Source organism: Acipenser ruthenus, chromosome 7 (genome assembly GCF_902713425.1).
Source record: "Acipenser ruthenus chromosome 7, fAciRut3.2 maternal haplotype, whole genome shotgun sequence".
Taxonomy (NCBI): domain Eukaryota; kingdom Metazoa; phylum Chordata; class Actinopteri; order Acipenseriformes; family Acipenseridae; genus Acipenser; species Acipenser ruthenus.
Window position 1 is genome coordinate 25,675,933 of NC_081195.1, and position 20,178 is coordinate 25,696,110.

General features: G+C 38.4%; 2 protein-coding genes across 2 annotated transcripts; both read right to left on the reverse strand.

Moving 5' to 3' along the window:
- Window positions 1-3,092: 3,092 nt before the first annotated feature.
- Window positions 3,093-16,698, reverse strand: LOC117414846 (putative lipid scramblase CLPTM1). Its single transcript, XM_034024668.3, has 14 exons — window positions 16,555-16,698; window positions 12,253-12,368; window positions 11,065-11,188; window positions 9,231-9,389; window positions 8,764-8,881; window positions 8,336-8,421; window positions 7,723-7,843; window positions 7,325-7,569; window positions 6,767-6,860; window positions 6,164-6,354; window positions 5,249-5,344; window positions 4,875-5,010; window positions 4,295-4,462; window positions 3,093-3,901 (listed from the first exon to the last, which is right to left on the reverse strand). Exons 1-14 carry the CDS (start codon window positions 16,606-16,608, stop codon window positions 3,717-3,719), a joined length of 1,893 nt encoding a protein of 630 aa, XP_033880559.1. The 5' UTR covers window positions 16,609-16,698; the 3' UTR covers window positions 3,093-3,716.
- A 1,175-nt stretch (window positions 16,699-17,873) lies between these two features.
- Window positions 17,874-19,634, reverse strand: sdhaf1 (succinate dehydrogenase complex assembly factor 1). Its single transcript, XM_034027205.2, has 2 exons — window positions 19,414-19,634; window positions 17,874-18,508 (listed from the first exon to the last, which is right to left on the reverse strand). Exon 2 carries the CDS (start codon window positions 18,477-18,479, stop codon window positions 18,231-18,233), a length of 249 nt encoding a protein of 82 aa, XP_033883096.1. The 5' UTR covers window positions 18,480-18,508; window positions 19,414-19,634; the 3' UTR covers window positions 17,874-18,230.
- Window positions 19,635-20,178: the final 544 nt, after the last annotated feature.

The window sequence follows — 20,178 nt, forward strand, 5'->3', positions numbered from 1 at the left end:
AGTCTAGCTCCACAGTTTCGATCTGTGTCCTCTGCTCCTGGTCTCTGAGTTGCGCTTCAAATAAATTCGCCTAGGGTGAGGGAAGAAGTCTATTCCAAACCCTATAGGCTTAATAGATTCAGTTCCCTCAACATACCCACTGCTATGATCTCAAATGTATAACGCGTTTTCCAGAAAATAATTTGAGAAAAAAAACGTGCTGTAAATTACAACCGAAACCTCTTGGCAACCCTTAATTTCTCTGGTTGTATGTTTTCGCCCACATCTAACCACACAGGCGGTGAATCACGGTAAAAACTACGGGTGCGAATACGGTGAGATTTATTTCTATAGCCAAGCAAGACTTTGGTGATAAGTGGGCTGATTGTGGTCGAGGATTCCAGCGACTTGAATTCAAAGTTCTTTGAAATAAACCTCTAACCTGCTATAAAAAGTTGAAAATGGGGGTTTGTGAACTTGATGTAATTCATCATAATAAAAAGTTATTTTAAAAAGTTCTTAAGAACTCAGATGCAGTACAGCACGAGCGTTTATGATTATCACAGTTATTAAATAACCTTTTTATCAATATGATTGAATACATTTGGTGTAGGCGTGATTGCTAAAAAAGAAAATGCTGATGCAGTATTTAACGACATTCTTGCAAAATGTGTGTTTTCACCCACGTCTCACAGTATGACGTGTTTCACTAGTTTGGACAGCTACTCCAGAAATGACTTTTTTAAGAGGCCATGTGTTTGAAACAGTTTTTCTTTTTAAAATGTAAAGCAATTTCAAAGGCTTTGTTTTAAGAATGATTCATTAACTGCTATCATATTCACGAGATCCTAATCTATTGCAGCATTACACGAAACTGGGCGATTTCTCATAAACTGCCTGACCACCTCGATTTGCATAGAAGTGGTGGGGATTTGGAAAATCATAATCGTGGGAAACCTCGCCATCTCGTGGCTAAAGCATGAACTACAATGTTTGTTTTTGGAATTGTTTTAGCAATATTGGCTCACTGTTCGACCTAGTGAATGTGCTGTATGAATTAATGTAAGTAGGAGGTGTTATGAATATTTGTTTGCTACGCCTCCTGGAGGCCACTTTTGTACAAGGCCCTTTTAGTAGTACCGACAATACTTCTGCATTGTACTGTCATATTAATACATTTTGAAAATGGTTATGCTTCCCTTAGCATTAGCAAAAGTCGGCCCCGTGTTAGTCTTCAATATCATTCGCTTCTTCACTTCTATTTCTTTTTTAAATGTAATACTCTTGGAAGTCAGACCTTAGAAGGAAAGCTGGCCTGAAGCACAGGAAATAAGACGGTGCTAGGAAGTAGAAGTCTAAACTTGATAACTCCTTAATGTGGATTGGCTGATCACAAGAGGACCAGTAAAATCAAGGTAGTCTCGTGTCTCACACCGAACCTTGCGTATACGTGCACATTTCGGAATAATTCTGAGTTCAGCTGCGCTAGTATTGAGTTTTTTTTTATCATTGTTTTCTATCTCCACCCATTTATACTAAAACATAAAACAGGGTGCACAAATAGACAAAAGCGATAACAAGCGTAATATTGCAGCAACAGAACTCCATTCAGAATGATAGGTAGTTTGTGTTGGCCAATCTATGAAACTTAAAATATATAAAATAACGGGTTGTAAACAAAATATATAATCTTTCTAGTTGGTCTCCTGCTAAAATAAAAACAGAAACTGCATTTCCAAAAAAAAAAAAAAAAATCTGACTACAGTATATATTTTTTGTTTGTTTTTTGTGTTATATTACTCGGTTTGCTTTCATTGTGACCTCTGGATTCACAGATTAATGGTTGATATGTCATTTAGTATTTTGGTACATTGGAAGAAATCCATGGCTGTGTTGAATCGGGTGCAAGCTATTTAACGTACCTTTACAAACAATATAAAAATTAGACTAACAGGACAGGACTTCCATTACATTACATAGGTCTTAGGATAAGATCCAGACTTACCAAGGCACTGTTAGATTGGCCATGCACCTTGTTGTGTGTAATTAATTATGTTCATAGTAGGTTAGTTTGTCAGAGGTGATTTTGAACTAGGTACAGTTTGGCTAATTTGAACTGTAGATATACTTAAAAGAAAAACTTGGACCAGTCAATAACAAATGTATACTGGTAAAACAGAAGTGAAGATTCTAGGATCCGAGACGCAACGAAATACATTCATCTGATCTCTTCTTTGGCGGCTTCTCCTGAATTTAGAGCCGAAATTAGACAATTAGGCGTGATCTTTGACCCAGATCTTTCTTTTGAGCCACACATTAGAAAAGTTACTAAAATAAAAATTTTTCATTTAAGAAATATCACCACATTGGAGAAGTATTCTTTCCCGACCAGATGCTTGAGAGACTGATGCATGCTTTCGTATCTTCTAGGATTGATTACTGTAATGCCCTATTCTCTGGTACTCGGAAGTCATGTTACAGCTCATCTGCAACTTGTACAAGATGCTACTGCTGGAGTTAACAGGAACTAAGAGACAATAGCTTATTACCCGTGTTAGTATCTTTGCAGTGGCTCCGTCTGGTTTAGGATCCATTTTAAGGTGTTGCCTTTAACTTATAAGGCTTTAAATGGGCTCGCCCCACCTTATTTAAATGGTCTTTAAACCCCATATGTTCCTAGACCCTCAATCCACACCCAGGATGCCAGGTTACTGACTATTCCCACTTAAAAAAAAACACACACACATATACGGTAGAGCTTTCAGGTACAAAGCCCCTAAGATATGGAATGACCTGCCTCGTTCTGTAAGGGAAGCACCAACTGTTAAAACAAGACTGAAAACGCATTATAATAATCTACCTTTTACTCCCTGAAATGATGTTCTTTCTCTCTCAACATACTACTATTCGACTGTTTCATTGATTTGTTTTAATTCTGATTTTACTTTGTTTTTATCCATGTAAAGCGCCCTGCGGTAATGTATCATGAAAAGGCGCTGTTATAAAATTAAAGATTGAGTATTTTGTAAACAAAACAAAAATTGAGACCTCAGGGGGGAAAATAAATAAATAAATAATAAAAATAAAAATAAATAATTGCACTGAAACATAAGCAGTTTTTTTTTTTTTTTAAACACATATTTGAAGTGTCAATACCATTCTAAAAATGATTAGCAGTCTGGGTAAGAATTCATTATTCCACATACACTATTGCTAAACAATGGACATCAGTATAATTAACATACAAGCATAGATTCTGTACAATTCCTGTACATACAACAAAAACTGCTGGGCGGCAGGTAATCCATTTCTGTTCATTTGGAACATCAAGACTTAAACTACTTCCCCACCCCATGGCAGTTTCACAGGCCCTTTTAGAAGATCGCCCATGGTTTATTGAACATACACAGAATCAAACCCAATTGCTATTAGCAAATGTACCAAACATTCTCACAATGGCATGGAGTTCACAATGATCTGACGATGGTTTGCTCTTTTAAATAAGGAGATATGTGTTGTTACCCAACCCCCAAAACAAAAACAGTACGTCACATTATACTTCACCAAATTTCAAAAAAACAAAGTTAACTGGAATATATATATAAAAAAACGAAGTCAGATCCCAGATCTCAGAAGAGAGTTGCTTTGTTTTCTGTCCATTCTTCCTCCTGTCCCCATCACCCAGACACTGAAACACTACTCCTGCTTCATTTGAATTCTCTCGTGAAGCAGGGCTGCTAATCGTTCTTCTTCTGCCCATCGGGTTTGTCCGTTATCGCTGCAGCAGGTTCACTCTCTATGCCAGCAATCTGTTCTGTTGTTGCCTGCCCGGGTTCCACTCCACTCGTTCCAAACTCGTTCATTCGAGTCGGGTCCACTCTGTATATCCAGCGCTGATACAGGTAAATGAAAAACACTACATCTGTTTGGAAGAGAAAGAGGGAGCATTGAAAACTCAGAAAATAAAACATACAAGTTTTACCATAGAAGATGGCAAAAATGACTTTGGTGTATTGCTAAAAGTTTAACCAGACAAGTCTCGAATACCAAACTGCTTGCTGTGCTAACAAGTATACATACTCTTGGCTAAGTTCACAGAAACAGTATTGGTTTGAGTATTTTCCCCTGCAGTTCCAAAAGACATGAGAATTCCACACATACCAACTTTCATTGTGTGCAAAAATCATAGTTTGGGTTGGGCGTCAATTTGCCCTTTTGGTAAAGGCTGGAGCTTAGCTACAAGTAGTCTGGAAGACTTCCAGACTAATAGAGACTAACAAGACAGGCAGCTCCAGGGAGCAGGTAAGACGCTCACCATCTCTGAGGCAGCCTATTCTGTACATCATAGGCATCTTAATGACGAAGGCGAAGAGGTCATCAATGAAGGTGTTCAGTGCTTTGTATGTAAGCATCCTCCACGGGAGGTGAGCCACTGACTTCATCTTGTAGTTAATAAACAGCTGCGGGGTCATCGTGATGAACCCTAGGGAACAAATACAAATCATACAAGTTTTTATACGGACAAGTTAGAAGTATTACCAACACATTACTTGACTAGCATTAAAGAACTTGAATGTTTTTATTCCAAATTCACCCCCCTAAAAATATGTTGCATTGCTGGGTCTTGCATCTTTATTTTTGTGCATCGTTATGTTATTATTGCTTACAGTTTATGGTCTACCATAACCTTTTGCCCTAACTACTAGTGAAGCATTTAAATACTGCAGTTTTTTTGGGTCAACAGCAACACCTACTGGACAAAACCAAAACTGCAGCAGCTCCCAATAGTGCAACAAGTGATTCATTCACATAGATTGCAAATCAGGTTTCAGCAAATTCAGCTCAATCAACAGTCTTAATTTTTAATTACTATGTAAAACGTAAAGGATATTTACCAAAGGTTAGCAAAAAGCCATAGAGCAAGCCCAGTACCCACGAGTACCAGCTTTTGTGCTCATTGTACAACAAACTGTAGACAGCATAGCAGCCGAGCAAGGGGTAGAGAAGCCAGGACAGGTATCGAAATGCCATCTGAAAAGGAATGAAATACAATTAAAAACTGGATTTCATGGCATGGTTCCAGCCCATGTGGCACAGTCACAAATATAAAAAGGGTCAGAGAATGATATTATAGTTAATGACGTAACGCAAAAACTCAACGGTCAGGTCACAAATTAAAAACGGAAACCAACTGGGGCCAATAGACATTGTTTGTAATTATCAATAATAATAATAATAATAATAATAATAATTATCAGGTCACACTTACAGCATCGTATATTTTGGTTGAAGACTGCACATACGTTGACTTGTCTTTGAAAGTCAAGCGTGGGAATATTCCTGCCACTCTGTTTTCTCTGTCCAGCTGTTCAGGAGACGAAGAGAGCAGCGTCACTAGATTTCATTTTAAAATGTATAGGAGGATACGCCCAAGGGGAACCACATGTAATAGTTTCTGTGAACACACACATCGCACACCGAGCAGCTGCAGCATTCGCATGTGGTGAACACTTAAAACCCACAAAAACAGCATCTGAATGAGGGTGTTTATGGGTTTTTTTTGTTTTGTTTTGTTTTTTTAAAAGGAGTCGTCATCTCCTGCAGTTCACTGGCTACTCATCTGTGCAAATGATTTGTTAGGAGACACCCTACACAACATATAAATAACTTGTTATAAAAAACACACAAAAATAAAGACTGCACTCATGAACTACTAGTAACAAGTTAGAATTATGTAAGGGAGAACATCTATAGACTTAAATAAAAAAAAATGAAAAAAACGGTTTATTATTTAAACAATTGTTCATTGAATAAACAATGAAGTGATAAGAATGTTTTAAATATAAAACCAAAAAAAAAAAAATCTAAAAAAACAACAAACAACCCATCATCAGTAAATGGTACATCCCTGTGCTTCAATAGGATTGATAAACCAGAGCACATGTGTTTAAAACACATTGGCATCGCAGCTGTCCTCGTGCAGCAATTCTGAAATGCATTCCACCAAAAAACCTTGTCTACCCGCAATAGCACAGCGTATCAGGAGACCACAATTGGTACTGTAATGCACATTTTTGGTATCACTCAACACTGCTATATACTGGAAAAGCAAAACTTGATTTCTTATTAGATTACGATGTAACATTTCAAAAGCATGAAGAGTTCCCTCTTTCCCCCTGCTTACCCTGATGTCCATGACCTTGGTGATCTTCCAGAAGTCGATGAGCAGGCCGATGAAGATGCTGACCTGGACCACGAAGTTGGTCTCGTTGTCGAGGATGTAGAGAAGCACAACGAGAGACTGGAACACCCCGAAGAACACGGAGCGCACAGAGAGCCCCTCCAGGGACTGCCGACTGTTCCAGAACTGGATATCTGAAGAGAGAAAGCACTGGACTCTACTGCTGATCTGACACCAGCACCAACACGTCTCATACGCGCTGTTATATACGTCTGTGTGCTTTTTCATATAAAAATGCCAACACAGTCTTTAAAAATAACACAAGAGAATGCCAAGATAAGCTTAGGATGAATTGTATCCAGCTGTCTGGGACAAACATTAACATCGTGAATTTAATTAAACTATTTTAGACATGAGAGCAGACACTTTAGCATTGATCCATGATCATGAAGTATATATATATATATTTAGATGAATCCTCCTTGTGTCTGGCCTCAAAAACATTTAATAAACAATTAAATAGTTTGTACCATGTCAAATTTTACACTGCAAAATGTCAGGTCTACAGGTATTGTTTGGTTTCAGTTTTATAATAAATATGAATACCATTCTTGAAGGCCAGGAACTCGAAGATACTGTGCACGATCGACACCACGATCGTCACCCCCAGAAGATAAGGATTTGTTTCCAAGAGAGCCACCTGAAAAACAGTCACCATTGACCTCAGTTGATCTACTGCGTTATAAAAACCATAGAGCTGCACTTTATTTTTAGAATTGACGTGCTCTGACTGTTGAACACCAGCGGCTGAATTCAAACAATTCTGAATTCTTAATTCTGCGCTATCATACAATGTGGTATTGTCGGCAGTGATGGTATAATTATTTATAATTACAACAATACATCCACTTTCAAAATTTCCAGTCCGATTTGCAACTTGTATTTCACTCCGTTAATAAAAAGAGCTACTTATTGAAGCATTGTCAAATAGTACCGCAATTGTTATTTTGTTACATATTACGTATTTTGGCATATACAGCAAGCATTATTTTTAGCCAGTGGCACGTTTACGTATTTTGTAAAATACAACAGTGTAATCGTTTTGTACATTTTGTGTATTCGATTAATACAAGGAAATGCCCATTCCTTGTGTCTTGTACTGACCTTGACAGAGTCCTGGTCGTCGTCGGACTGCTCGTACAAGTCCTCCCCCAGGAAGTTCCAGGGAGACTTGGTGCTCTGAGCGGTGTACAGCTGCCAGCGCCACAGAGAGAGCGGGCAGTAGACAAGCCGCAAGGGCAGCTTCTCCACCGTTTCGTTGATGGGGAAGTAATCCTTCTGCAGGTTCCAGTAGTCGTTGAAATACACAATGGGGAAGTAGTCACCACTTACTTCATCAAACTTCACGTCTACAGAAAGAGCAAAGGTGTACACGAGTCAGAAAAGTGGCCTTTATAGAAAATGCAACCTGTTAAAAAAAAACGAATGGCTCAAAATGCTACAGTTTGGAATTTACTCTAATGTAATGTACATGGTTGCAGTAAAGGAGAGCTTATTCTTACACTGATCAAGAGGAGGAGGCACTGCTCCCTTCACCCAGGCTGTGTGGTCGTCCACCATGCTTATAGTCACGTTGGGGTGCCAGTGAGAGATTACTTCAATAGGACCGTAATCCTCAGCACGCTAGAAACAAAACACATGTTTGTGAAGTCCAATCCAACACTAAAATACACAGTATTTCTTCAGTTATTTGGGAAAAATAAATCAGGGAGATACAAGTATGTTTTTGATCACTAAAAAACATTTAATGGTGTCCAGAATACAGTTCTCCTACCAACAAGCTACTTCATATTTTTTTTAGTATCATGGAAATGTATTGTACTGTGGTATTGCTCATCAAAAGGAATATGCAGGGATAGAAATAAGACTCCCATTGCAAAGCAGTTTGATCCATTCCTGGTTTTACTACGAGTTTAATAAGACACACCTGAGCTTGTTACCTATACACTGGGGCTAAACAAGGACATATTAAAAACTGGAATGGGTGAAACTGCTATACCATAGGAGTTTTATTTCCATCCCTGAATACGCAACAGGAATATCACTGAATATGCAGGTCCGTCTTGACAACTTATGATGCACTTTTGTAAGCCAAGTTTTGCATGATATAAATACCTTTATTATCTCAGGATCTATTTCTGTCTCCCCAGTGAGCAGGTTCTTTGTTTTCAGAAATCTTTTGCGTTTGTATTTATTCAGCACTGAGGGGAAAAAAAGACACAATTTGCTTATTTCAGCGAGTAACAATACAATAATGATTTGGGGTTAATTGTGTGCAAAAATAAAATGATTGGCTCTAAAACGGTCCATTGATTTCAAGGACAGTTTAAAATGGGCCCCTTTGTGTTAAGGCTATGAATACCAATATATAACTTTACTGCATGTACATCAGAGTGATTTAAGAAGCCGTCATATTATTTAGATCCACCGCAGTTTAGATAATGAATAGAAATTTTACTTGTTTAGATGAAAGGATTTCCCATAAAATGCAAGTTTCATTCCATTCCATCAAAAAAACATGTTAAAAAATAAATAAATCTTACTTCGTGACATGTGGATGGTCGCCAGGCGTCTGTACTGCCCCTTGCGTTTAGGATCTGGGTGGAAGCCACTCTTAGTGAAATATACATGGACGTACACAGAACCATTCTGTTTCACACTCTGCCAGGACAAACAACACAGTGATAATGTTCTACTTATTCAAACAAGTGGGGGGGGGGGGGGGGGGGGGGGGGGGGCAGACAACAACACTCTCCAACATGCAATGGTATCATTTCCTAAAATAGCTAGCTACTGGAAACATTTTTTGGCTGGACATGTTTGACATTTACTTTTGAAAAGGTCTCAGTAATCTGCCAACACAAACCTGTAACGTGCAGCGGTTTACAGAAGCCACGCTCTACAGAAACGAAGCGCCTCTCCTGAGCTACTGTATTTCTATGGTAGAGGTATACTGCAGTGTGTCAATGCACTAGCCTGAAGGTATCAAGACAAACAACCTGCAACCAACCTCTGGAACGTCTAGTTCTTGATAGTGTTGATAACACCCGTCTCCGTTTTCACCGCTGAACCAGTCTCCATACACCAGGTCTGTCTGCTCCCACAAGAGCGCTTCAGTGTTGTTAAAATCTGTAAAGTGCTCACTTTCTGAGATGTAAACATGGAGGTCCTAGGAGAAAGAAAACAAAAAACATACAGAGGATATAAGGCAAAGTTCTGAGATCGATCAGCTAGCAAGAACCAGACAAGCTTTGACGGACCAAATGGGTCTCCACTTGTCTGTACAACTTCTAATGTTCTTATGCAAAACCGGATGAGAGCCTATGCAAGGTCAACCTCCATCAAGCTTTGCAGTTTAAACTTCTGGTTAGTTTATGGAGTTAAAATGTTATTGGTTATAACCTGAGGAGAGGGAAGAGGAGGAAAACATTCTATACAAAATAAAGAAGCTGGAGTTTACCTACAACAAAGATATGTTTCTGCATTGTAAAGCAGTAAACAAGAACAAAATACAAAAACGTGTATATCCACTCCAAAGACACTACAAAACATTCCAGTAGGAACCAGTCCCAGAAGACAACGGTTTACTGTAACCTGGACTTATTTAGGCAACAAATAAGCAACTGACTTGGCAAACAAAACACTAGACAGGGTATCCAAAAAAAAAAAAAAAACCCCATTGCCTTCAGCTCTTTATATGCAAAAATATCTAACAAGGGCAAACTGCCTACGTTACCAAGGCAAGCCTTTAGGGTATAATAAAGATGTCATGACACAGCCATGTTTCATCAGCACTTGTCTCCAAGCAAGATGTTTAAAAATACATAACCCTCTAGGGATTTTAGTTCACTGTAGATTCTCATGGCAATAGTGTGTTTTTTTGGTTTTTTTTTTTTTGAAGGCAGTTTGCCTTGCATTCTGTGTAGCAATGCACACTTACTTTCTGCAATGTAACAATTTACTATTGAATTAAAAGTCCTGAAACATTAGTCTGCTTTCTTCATTTATCATCCACTATACCTCCAGATCAGATAGCTGCACACAGATTTCCTCCAATGAAAAAAACAATACATGCTGCCATGTAACAAGCACAATCACCTTATCACAGAAAACACCAGGAAAACAAATACCTATAAAAAGAACATGCAATATCTTTAAAGCTAAATATGATGTAGCCACTACAGACCCTATCCAGGAGAAAATTAACATGCATAACTTCATACTTATTTTCTGAAGCACAGCAGAGATATCATCCTCAGTATTGAGCTGATAATTGACTCAAACAAACCAGGGAGAGCTAAAGCAGAGCTACCTGGCTGAACACCTGTTATCTGAGAGGCTGGATTTATCTAGATTGTGTGTATATACACATTTATTATATATATATATATATATATATATATATATATATATATATATATATATATATATAATGTTCATAAGCTCTTGGATAATCTCTCCAGCATTGCAAGAACAGTATTATAAAATCTGTTAAAACGACAAACATACTAAGATACATGCAGAGTCTTGACTACCAGCAGACAGATAACTACTGCCATTGTGAAATTCATTTTCAGACCTGAAAGGGCAGTGTAGAATGAATCCAGTGCTTGGATATAGATAGATATATAGATATAGATTATATATCTATATCTACAGTGATTATAAGAGTAAAGGGACTTTTGACAAAGGGAAGTTTTGTGCTACCACCAATGAGCAGGGACTACACAATGTATTGGGACACTATCACATTTGCTTATTGTTCTTCATCCACGTGCAGTGACTAGAATGGGTTAAAGACACTGTGGCTGGCACTGAGATTATTGCTTCTGTTATTCCTTTACCATGAACGTGTCCTTGGGGAAGAGGTTCCGGCTGGGAACTTGAGGAGCTCCCGTCGGATTGCTTTGATCCGGAGTGGAGGGCCCACGGCGGAACCAGCTGCTGATGGCCCAGATTATAAAAATTCTAGGAGAGAGAGAGAGAGAGAGAGAGAGAGAGAGAGAGAGAGAGAGAGAGAGAGAGAGAGAGAGAGAGAGAGAGAGAGAGAGAGAGAGAGAGAGAGAGAGAGAGAGGAGAGAGAGAGATGTTCATATCACAAGAACATAACACTGGTAGTCAAATATTTCATCACATTAGAGAGATACATAATTTACTACAATATAATTAAAATGCCAAGGCTCAAAGATATTAAAAGTCAAATTGAATAAAATCTTTGATCACTCGCTGTAGAATGCCATGGAATTTGAAATATTTGCTTGCAAAAGTATCTTCTAGGAGCCAAGATTCAGAACTGGAATGTTTCCTTCAATTCTGTCTTGAAATCCATTTGCTGTAGCCACTAGAATAAACAGCCCGCTGCAAAAACCATGCATCAGAACCAATTCCAACTGGTACCCTACATCTTTCCCCTGGTTTTCAGTAGGCGCACATATCTCCATCTCAGTAGTTTATTAACTTTGCGTTTCAAATGGTGCCCAGTAGCCCATTTCTCATTTCACTACCAAGCCTCTCCTCCAGAAGTGAAAGTGGATGATATGATGCTGGGGCTAAGCCAGCAATGTCATTTCTCTCTGTCAGCCCAGCAACAAGCAGCTAATCAAGTATGCTGGAGTTTGTGCTGAGCTAGTGCACTATATTAATGTCACAGCAAACAAAAACCAGTGCAGCGCCTCAAAACAGACTGTAGTTCACGCCCAATTATTTCCTATTTATTTGTGTGCAGCTGCATCTTCCTGAAGTTTAAGTGCATCGTGTGGTGTACCAGGAAGCCAATTCTAACTAAATTAAACTTACAACTTAGGTTGACTATATCTGCTAGACTGAACTCTTTCCCATTTGACCAGCAAGAATAATGAATCTTTCTCTTCCACCATTTTATTGTTATACATGTATTTATTAAGGCCTTAATAAACTAGCAATGTTTAACAATGGATTGGCATGGTTATGTAGTGCTCTTATTTTATTCCAAAACAGTAGTGGGCCTAAAACTTAGCCCCTGTTCTTAACCGTGAAGGGCGTTGCAGCGTTACCTGAAGAGGACTCCTTTGATGATCTGCCAGGCGTTGGGAGGCTGCTGTGGTGGTGGCTGCTGCTCCTGTGCTGTCTGTACAGTCTGATCTCCCCCTGCAGCTCCATTACTGCTCACCTGTCACAACAGGGACAGAGAGAAGATGAGGATCGTTTGTGAGGATTTGTGGATCTTTTTTTTTTTTTTTTTTTTTTTTTTTTTTGTTTTCCAGACTATTTTGACAATGAACCAGGTGAAGCCCACGGGTATCCCACCCTGACACGGTCTTTATTATTATTATTATTATTATTTATTAGCTGACGCCCTTATCCAGGGCGACTAACAATTGTTACAAGATATCACATTATTTTTATATACAATTACCCATTTATACAGTTGGGTTTTTACTGGAGCAATCTAGGTAAAGTACTTTGCTCAAGGGCACAGCAGCAGTGTCCCCACTGGGGATTGAACCCACGACCCTCCGGTCAAGAGTCCAGAGCCCTAACCACTACTCCACACTGCTGCCCTAAAGACCAACGCGCAGCAAAGGGAGTTTAATAAGTTTCAGCTGGACTCCTAACAGGGTGGTGGCAGCTTAAAACGGGCTTGTGAGGTCTGGCAAACCAAACAGAACGAGAGAACCCTAATCCCCAAACAAACACAAAGCTATGCTAGATCAACATTACATTAACATGTAAAGCCGTGTGTTTTTTTTATTTTCTGGCTTGCGTTCTGTGGTTATGCAACTGAATGACAGCACATTTCAAAAATGAGGAACTAAGCTCTCCATATTCTGAGGTGCCTCTCCCTGCCACATGATGCACGGCCGTTTCGGATGATTTGTGGAATGTGGTTGTGGAACTTGGCACTTTAGCATTCTCAAAATGGGGACCAACAGTCACATTTCATAATGACTGACTAAAGCGGATCTCTGCGACACCTGCAGAACTGATGCAAAGGGTTTCAGAATCTATTTACTCTATAACTTGTATCCTGTGTTACAAGGTTATGCTAAACAAATACATCAAATCAGCTTTGTGTGCAAACGAACTGCTAATGCAAATGAGTGATTAAACAGTGGAAGCCATAATGAGATTGGGTCTGGACAAGATCCTTAGTAAACTATTTATATAGAAATACCACACTGGAATGCAAAATGTTAAGAGTTTGAAACCAAACTTTTACAGAGAACTTTTTTTCATAGTGACGCTAGACAAAAACTATCTGGATATTTTTATTGTATTATATATATATATATATGGCTTGTCGTTTTCAGGTTTTTTTTTTTTTTTTTTAATCACATGAAGTCCATTTAAACATTGATTAAACTAAAAAACAGGGTTGGCAATCTAATTTTTTTTATTTTTTTTTATTGATTTAAATCAAATTTTGGGGATTTTTGTTCTCTTAATTATAGCATTTTTTGTAGTACCGTAGTTGTAGCTCTACAGTACCTCCAAACTGTAAATTTAAGGATGTTGGAAATGGTGGTTTGTGAATAGTTACATACCAAACTAAATTACTCAAATCTTAAATGAATACATAAATAAAGCAAATTATTTATCATTGTGGCATCCTCTAAATGTGAACTACAAGAATTTAGCGATGGAGTACGCCCGAGAAAACTACCCCTCACTCATCCCAGTCATTCTTTGATTTCCTCTTTCTGTGTCAGTCCACACACACACTGTTGTTACTTAGGACTACTTTGCTTTTTATAGTGTGTTCAATTGTTAAAGTTCCTGATTGCACCACTAAATAAACCTGCTTTCAGCGGGTCTTAACACAGAGCTCAATTGTCTATTTGGGACCCCATCACACTGTAATCAGAATCGCTTCGGTGAATGTTAACGATGGGGCAGGCACTCTAACGGGGCAAAACATGTCTTGCACCACAAAATCGGGGGCAAACGCTGTTCACACTTGCACTGCGATCAGAATACAGCCCTAAGTTTTAGTTTACAGACAGTAAGAGTTTACAATGTTTGTATTAATAAAAAGTTTTTAAAGTCATGTATTTTCCTTCAGAAACTATATAAAACAGGTAGTAAATGAAAAAATGATTTAAATCAATGACTTTTTTTTTTAAATCTACCCTTGTTTACTTCAGCAGAACAGCTCAATGACATCAGTATATTACTTTTGATTTCATCATACAGAAGCCTAGTCCATTGTTAACAGCCACAGCAAGCGACAGTACTTCCGAACAAAGCCCTTTTTTGTTTTAGCACAACAAACTATTATAGTTGGCAAATTTGTCAACATATGGGTAGGGGTTACACTCAGCTTGGGAAACGCAGTGCAGATAGTATTGGGCTGCTTAATCAGTAACACTGTCACACTTTCAATTCAAAGATTAATCCTCTCACAGGGCCATTGTAATTAAAAGGTATGTTTATAAATGGTCACAATGTATACCAGCTGTCTGTGAAGAAAAGAAAAAGAAAAAGGTCATTGTAATTAAGAATTTCCTTGGCAACCATTCTGTCTAAAGTACAGAAGACACTGATCCACTTCAACAGTTTTCCTAAATATGAAACCTAGGACTAATGAATATTCAAACTCCTTACTTTTGGTGTTTTTTTTTTAATGCCACAATACCCAGAAGGTAATTATTAGCTTCGAGCCATGGAAAGTAATTTCTTCCCCTCTCTCGTTAACTGGCTATTTGCACCCCACGAAATAAATTATTAACTGCTCTACCACATCTAGCTATTACACAAGCATGATCTGAAGTCACTGTAAATTAAAAGCACACACACATTACACACAATAAGCCACAAGACTGATCTTAGACTACTTAAGACAGTAAATGTCACTATAGAAATGTATCGTTTGTATAGGATTTCACAATGTTACATTGGCAATTAGTTTTTTTTTTGGACACACTCCCTTTATTTGGTAGCACAGCAAGATTTCTCTTGATGTTTTTACTCAATTGACACTAAAGGTTTGAACTTTCAACTGCAGTAAGAGCAACCATATAAAAAAAGCAAAAAAAAGAGTATGGTACTATGAATCATTCCCGTTCAATTTGACGCATATTAATAATTAACCAGGGACAGCAATCACAGGGATATTCATGTACATAGTGTCATTACAGCATTGTGAGAGTAACACTTATAAGCAAATAGCATATTAACATAGCAATCACAGGGATATGCAATGTCATTAAAAAAGCCATTTATAAATCTCAAGACAATGAGCACAACAGTACAGACTATTAATCTGCGTTGCGTTGTGTGTAAAAGTCAACAGGCCTTACAGCACTACTGATAAGCAGAAGTTGTTTTTTAAAGAACAAAGAAACTCGCTCATGATAGGCCAAAGCAGTCAACCACACCATTCGTACACTGTCAACTGAATTTCCATCAGAACAATGAATTAACCCCCCCCCCCCCCCCCCCCGGTATACAGACTCTTCTTGTACAGATTTGTGTTTGTCTTATTAATAACAAAAAGACGAAAATTCACCAACTTCCATTGTATTTCTGTAAGACTGGCCTGTAAACTCAAAATAGACTTGTATTTGCCTTTTTAATATCGTATCGATTAACCGATTATAAATCCTTATTTTGTGACTCATGATGGAAAAGCATTAAAAACGTCAATTGTCATGAAAAACAGTGCGACAACCTGAAAAATTTAAGAATCTAAAATATTATATTACATATATATATATATATATATATATATATATATATATATATATATATATATATATATATACACATACACTTGATATCTATCTCGTTATATTGTTAACTCAACCAAATACATTTAAATCTCAAATGTACACCAGTGATATTCACGTTGTGGTATTGTAAAAGTAATCTCGGAAAGGTGTTGGTGTAATAAATACAGCTACATACTTTCTTACGAGATTTAAAAGACATCTTAACAGGATCGTCGTGTTTAAATCAGTGTTTACGGAATACGCAAGTTAAAGTTATTTTATTCTGTGACGGGCCATGTCAACGTGTGACTCGGCGCAGTCTCACGCAAGAATTAGACGGGATGACTATGAGTTCTGACCTGCTATCAATTCAATTACAGTTCTGTCAATTAAAAAAATATTATTACTGTAAAACAAGTATCGCATATATTCTACGTAATACGTATTTAAGGATATATTTAATCCGCTAAATCTAGGGGGTCAATTTTGAGTGAAGCATCAGCATTTTATGCAACTTCAACGAAGAACTTCATTTAAGATTTATTTTTTCCTCCAATGTCAATAGAATTGAACTGTGTTTTTAGTGTCCTAGATATATTACTCCTCTACTGTCTCGTTTGTTTCTGAAACATTGATGTTTCTTACCTCGCCGTTGCTCAGGGCCAGTTGCTGAGAGGAATCGCTGTCCTGCGCCGCCATCTTCCAGCCTCTGCCGCACACAAAACTAGACTGGATTGAAGCCGCTTAATCTCGCGAGAGCTGACACCGCTTGCACTACAGCGGGATTACAATAGTCACATGACCCCAGAAAAGCCTTATCATTTCGTGACGCTACCCGAGTGGCCATATTGGTAAGGAAGAGTCAACTAAAATATGACCGTATTGGCTACACGCTCTTAATACGGTATACAGAAACATTGCAGTCAGGTATTCAAACAAAAAGAATTTAACTAGGTAAAAAAAAAAAAAAAGTGCACAGGTTTATATCATTTAGATTCATGTACAGATGTGGCCAAATGTTCTGCATCACCTAGAATTATAGGATTGAGACATAATTAAAAATACATAATTTAGATATTTTATTGAACATCACATAATCAAAGAAAATACCAAATTCTATAGCAAACGTCTTCCGGAAGCCATAATAATAGTACAGTATTTCATGTTGTTTTGAAATGTCACATTTTTTTAATTGTCTGTTTTTTGTTAAGTATATGGAAAACTGCAATGGTGTGTAATTCAACATGATAACGTAGCATAATTCAGCAGGGTTCATTCAACTTAGCGAATGCTACAGGGTGATGCAAATCTTTGGGCCATAGTTGTAGAAGTGTAGAGAACAATTAACTTTGGAATTTTACAGCAAAGGGAGTGTTTAGGGTCCTCCTAAAAACAGGGACCCTTTTGCAGTGTGTCCGTCCGCCTGTCACCCTGTAGCTGGTGAACACTAGAGCTGCCTTGACCGTGCACCAGTTTTCAACAGACTTTAACTCCCAGCCTCCTATATACAGCAGGTTTCAGATTGCAGTCGGCCATCATTTGCATGCATAGTTTTTTTCTTGAACCAGCTTAACCACCTCACCACCGTGAAGTCTCTTCAACCAGCATGACCAGTTGAAAACCAGTAAACTATCAGCTCTGACCTGAATACAGCATTCATCTGGTAAAATACAATATGGTGGCATCAGCATTGTTAAACTACAGTGTCCATCCGATTAACTGATTACTGGGGAAAATATATATATGATGGTTTGGCGGAAAAATCTTGGTCCGGACTACTGGAGGAGTCTGAAAATAGGCTTTGAAATGTACAGGAATCAAGTATTACTGTTCTTGGAAAAAATCAGTCTCTCACATCAGCTTTATTACCAGAGTTAATTATCATTGTGCAGTGTTGTAATATTGTAATGCACCAGCGATTCAGAGTGAAGACGGGTTAGAGAAGACGAGAAGAGACGAGGTAATTCAGGCAAACGGCAATTCTTTATTTGGTAGACATGACTTAACAGCTGCACAACAAATCACACTGCTTACACACTCCCGCAGAAGCACGCAGGCCCCCCTGAAATAGCCCAACAACATTACAGCATTGCAACACTCACAGCCCCCCGTCCCTTGTTTTCGTCCAGGTGCACCCCTCGGTCCCCTGAATCCATTGCATCCCGATGAGGCAGCACCGTTACACAGCCCCCACTTCGTCGTTTTTCCATCCTTGCACAGCACTTGCAAGTCCAATCCACTTCTCTATGATATACTGGTTTGTTATGTTAATTTCCACTATTGGTGATAAATGAATACCCCGCTATAATAATCTGTGTAGGTTAGCTGTCGGATCTGGTTTTGATGAAAGCTCCGAGCTGTTTGGTGTTCACATCTTTCATCTGCTCCAGCTGCCTCTGTCCTCTCCTGTAGAGGTATTCAATTTGCATGACGTTAGCTTTGGGGATGCTGGCGTTCTTGCGAAACTCATCCTGGATTCGTGGCAGGAAGCCTGGTTTGTCGTGGGCTGCCCGGAGGAACTGTCTGTAGAGGCTGAGGACCTGTTTCTGGAGCTTGCTGTGCCGGACCATGGTGTTTCAGCATTGCAGAGGCGCCATCCCTTAAACACACACAGGGTTATTCAGGACAAATGAGATCAAATCATTAAAAGTAATTGTAGCAAACAAAATGATTGCTTTCATCTTACTCATTATGCATTTCCTTTAGGTCTCAATCTGCAGTTTTTAAGGAAACATGTTAGAGGTTGTTTTTTTTTCTTTTAAAACCAACACCAGGTTCTTAGTTGTTTCTCGCCTTTCAGGAAGTCTATTCCCTTGGTCATTTCGCCCCAGCAGTGTCAGAAGGGTCCATGCATGACACTGTCTGAAAACGTGGCAGTATTTAGGGGAAGCAGCTGGTTGGTTAAAGTCAGGAAGGAAGCCTGTGGAGTTCTTGTATTGTGAGCCAGCCACATCACTAAATGCATTCATTCTTTGATCAGATACAGAATCATTAGGGGGGGGGGTTGCCTAATAACCCTGAACACCATATGCACCAACCTTTTATATAGCGGGGGTGACTAGTAGTTGAAAATCTACTGGCTGCAGCCTTTTTACATTTTTTTTTTAGCAGTACAAATTCTACTGCTAGCAAAAAAGACGGCTGTCAGTAAGTTAACACCACAGCTGAAGAAGTTTCCAGAAAGTGAAATGGGCGGTTATATTGAGAATGTGTTTTGTGCAGCTACTGGCAGGAGCAGAATAATTCAGGTTGTAACATATGTCTTTATTTAGAGCAATTCAAGTTCTACATACATTTAAGGTGGGCCGCTGTTACCCAAATGAATATTTAAGAAACTAATGTTATCAGTATTTATAGCTAATATAGCGTCAATTTGCCAAACAAAGAAACTCTGACAGCTGTCCTCAAAACAACCCTCCATTAAACAGACTGCACCTGTATCCGGCTCAGTGTATAGAACGCCTTTTCATGAGTACCGCGACCAAGTCACTTACTGTAACTTACCTTTCACTGCAATTGTCTTCGCAAATGAAAATGGTTTATGTACTTTTAATTCGAGTTTTAGCGTATTTTTCTTTTTTTCCCCCATGTATTATGCTTGTTTTAAAACGTCCTTTCACTGGAAAGAGAATACTATAAAAAGCCGGCACTTGACTTCACTCTGTCCTATTTCACGACTCCATGTTGACCTTACTATGGAACAAGCACTGTTGCATTATGGGAAACCAAAGCAGTGTATCGTATAATCGGGAAAATAGGGGTAAGCATTTATACGTCGAAACCAAGGCAGTTTTGTGCAAAAATACAGTTCCTCCTTCGGTTTCATATATAAGACCATACGGCCCCCGTGGTTGAAGTTCAAATACAAGACGTGAGGGTAAAACATTTAGAAATGTGCATTAATTTACAAAAAAGTTAGTGAATTTTTTTTTTTTTTTTTTTTACGGTGTTTAAGTCTTGTAATTGGATTTTTAATATATTTTTACGTTTTACGTTCTCGTTAAAGCTTTTTTAAAATAGTATCTGTTTGAAAGCCTATTCTCTAGCTTATAAGCGCATCCACCAACATAATATACGCCTCTTTGCAGAGTTATACGGTACACACTTTGTAACCATAGACGCGGATATTTACGGAGAACAGAGGTGACGAGATGAAAAGACAGCACCGCCAATTGTCAGGGAGTAGAAGTACATCTTGTGTTTATAATGAAGCATCAGTTATACTTACTTGTATCGGTTGTGTTACAGCCTGTGTCACTGTAGCAAGCC